This window comes from Limulus polyphemus, unplaced genomic scaffold, assembly GCF_000517525.1.
Source record: "Limulus polyphemus unplaced genomic scaffold, Limulus_polyphemus-2.1.2 Scaffold8566, whole genome shotgun sequence".
NCBI classification, from domain to species: Eukaryota; Metazoa; Arthropoda; class Merostomata; order Xiphosura; family Limulidae; genus Limulus; species Limulus polyphemus.
In genome coordinates, this window is record NW_013674176.1 from 14,684 (window position 1) to 17,533 (window position 2,850).

General features: G+C 31.6%; 1 protein-coding gene across 1 annotated transcript in view; it reads right to left on the bottom strand.

The window, feature by feature from the left end:
- LOC106475429 (ribosome biogenesis regulatory protein homolog) overlaps positions 1 to 2,850 on the bottom strand; it is a 19,858-nt gene that overhangs the window by 10,726 nt on the left and 6,282 nt on the right. The window contains exons 4-5 of the mRNA XM_022379538.1: positions 1,694 to 1,732; positions 533 to 634 (exon numbers count right to left, since the gene is read on the bottom strand). Of these exons, the coding sequence (XP_022235246.1) occupies positions 533 to 634; positions 1,694 to 1,732 (141 nt within the window). The remainder of the gene's footprint in view (positions 1 to 532; positions 635 to 1,693; positions 1,733 to 2,850) is intronic.

Genomic DNA, 2,850 nt, shown 5'->3' on the forward strand with positions numbered 1-2,850 from the left:
AACCCGCGACCCTCAGCTTCCGAGTCAAATGCCCTAACCACCTGGCCATGCCGGGCCTCATTCAAAAAGTAAAAATGAAAGAGTAAATCATTAATTAACAAATTTGATATTTTGTGAACAAAAGCCTTGTAATATTAACTGATAATATACAAAATTTCATGAAGGTGCATATACATTTTAAAAAGTTACAGTATAACTGCTTTATGGTTACTTTGGGGCATAGGGCTGGGTGGCATCCACTCACCTGTAGTAAAAATGTTAAAAAACTGATTTGTTAATAAAATAAAGCAACCATTAATGATCATATCCCTATGTCTTCGAAAAAAAAAATCAGTTTATACCAACTAACATTTATTTGTCTTGTAGATATGGCACACACACACACATATATATAAATTACCATTAAACAAGTCTATTAGTTATGTTCCTAATATGGAACTTTCATGACAATATTGTCTCAAAATCTTATAAACTAACAGTATTAAATTTATAATTCAAGAATAATGAATCAAATGACACATTTGAAACTTACCTGTACTGTCTCATCCCACACAAGTTTTTCCTTTTTCCTTTTTTGAATGCCCTTCTTCTTAGCGTACTGTTCCCATCTCGTAGGAGGCTTAGCCTTAGGAAGCTAGATAAAATATCAAATGTTTCAACATATATTATGACTTGACATTTTCTCAAGCAGAGCTCTATCATTGTGGACTTTACCAACCTGTTAACAGAACACATGGAAAGAATTTTACACAAGCAAAAAGCACTGAAAATTTTATATTTGATAAATAAAAACCACTAGAAACTAAATTTCACAGAAAACTAAAACGTGAAAATCAAATCTTATTAAACTATTAAAGCCTAAAGAAACAGCTTAAAACAAGCATGATTGATCTGTGGAGCAGCTTTATAGAACCACATTTTCAAGCAGTATTAAATGATCACAGCTGATTTGTCAAGCAGTTTTAAAGGAGCACGGCTGATCTGTCAAGCAGGTTTAAAGGATCACAGCTGATCTGTCAAGCAGTTTTATAGAATCACAACTGATCTGTCAAGCAGTTTTAAAGGGGACGGCTGATCTGTCAAGCAGGTTTAAAGGATCACAGCTGATCTGTCAAGCAGTTTTATAGAATCACAACTGATCTGTCAAGCAGGTTTAAAGGATCACAGCTGATCTGTCAAGCAGTTTTAAAGGATCACAACTGATCTGTCAAGCAGGTTTACAGAACCACAACTGATCTGTCAAGCAGTTTCATAGAACCACAGCTGATTTGTCAAGCAGGTTTACAGAACCACATCATCAAGCAGTTTTAAAGGATCACAGCTGATCTGTCATGCGGGTTTACAGAACCACAACTGATCTGTCAAGCAGGTTTACAGATCACAGCTGATCTGTCAAGCAGTTTTGTAGAACCACAGCTGATCTGTCAAGTAGGTTTACAGAACCACATCATCAAGCAGGTTTACAGAACCACAACTGATCCATCAAGCAGGTTTAAAGGATCACAGCTGATCTGTCAAGCAGTTTTATAGAACCACATTTCATTTGTAAAATTTATAGAAAACTTTATTTTTTCTGTTTTTTCAGGTCTTTACCATCTCCACTAGAAAGTGTACAATTAAGAACAAACTAACATACATACAATATTATTTTACTCATAGCTAATGAATACAGATATAAATCTATACAACTTACTGGTTTTTCTCGGGGTACAATTGTTGTTGGTGGTGGAAGCTGTGAAATGAAAATAATAATAATATACTATATTAAACATTCTAACCAATATTGTTAACAAAATGAACATGAAAGAAACAATAGAGCATAACCTTATTTATAGAACACACAAACTCTAGAGGTTTAAAATCATAAATTTGTTTCATAAACTATTGTAGATTTAATTTTCTTTAAAGAGTTTGCAACTCTCCCTAACAATGTTTTATGACAAATAAAAAAGCCTATTAAATGATTCCAATAGTGGAACTTCAAGAGTAGCTTGCTAACATCTGAGATAAATTTCTAAGACGCACGTTTAGCTACAGTTGGATAGTATGACCAGATAGTTAGTACAGAAACTAACGTTTATGAAGATAGAAAATAGTTAGTTAAATTAATAACAAAATCTTAAAATAATAGCAAGAAAAATAAGAAGTAACAATGGTAAATATGAAAAATTACATAATTACCAAAAACTAATGTATATAGTTTGCAATAATTGTAGCAAGAGGTTAAACTAACAACTGGTCAATACACAACAGTGCTTTCTTATTATGATAAACAATTTATAAGAAATCAACAAATGTAGATGTGAAAATTTTCAAAGAATCTTGATATTCTGTATAACATGGAAACTCGTAATCGGAAGCAAGAATATTGATGGATTTACTACAACGGCGAATACATCTAGTGTACAAAATGAATAAGAGAAAGCTTGTTTCTGAAAAATTAGTTTAGAAGCTTTGTCCACAAAAATACTCAACATAATTAGCCGAGTACTCATTAGAAACATAACTTTATACAAAAAAGAACAGTTTATAAAGTCAAAGTTAAAAGCATTTGTTTTGTTGAAAAGAAAGCTCGTATCTAAGACCAGATAATGTGTTTTTATACCAGTGAGTTTTGGTGGATAAATCTGTTTGGCTGCATTAAGAAAACCTTGATAATTCAATAAAAGAATATCATCAACCTACAACCATGATTGATATACAAAGCTTTATCAGAGTCTTTCTTTAATATTAAAGTTTATCTTCGGGAAAAATCTTCATAAAAGGACCTAAATAAAGAATGTAGTGTTAAAAAATATAATATGTTATCATCTTATGACAAATATAATTAATTAAAATCATGTTTTACAA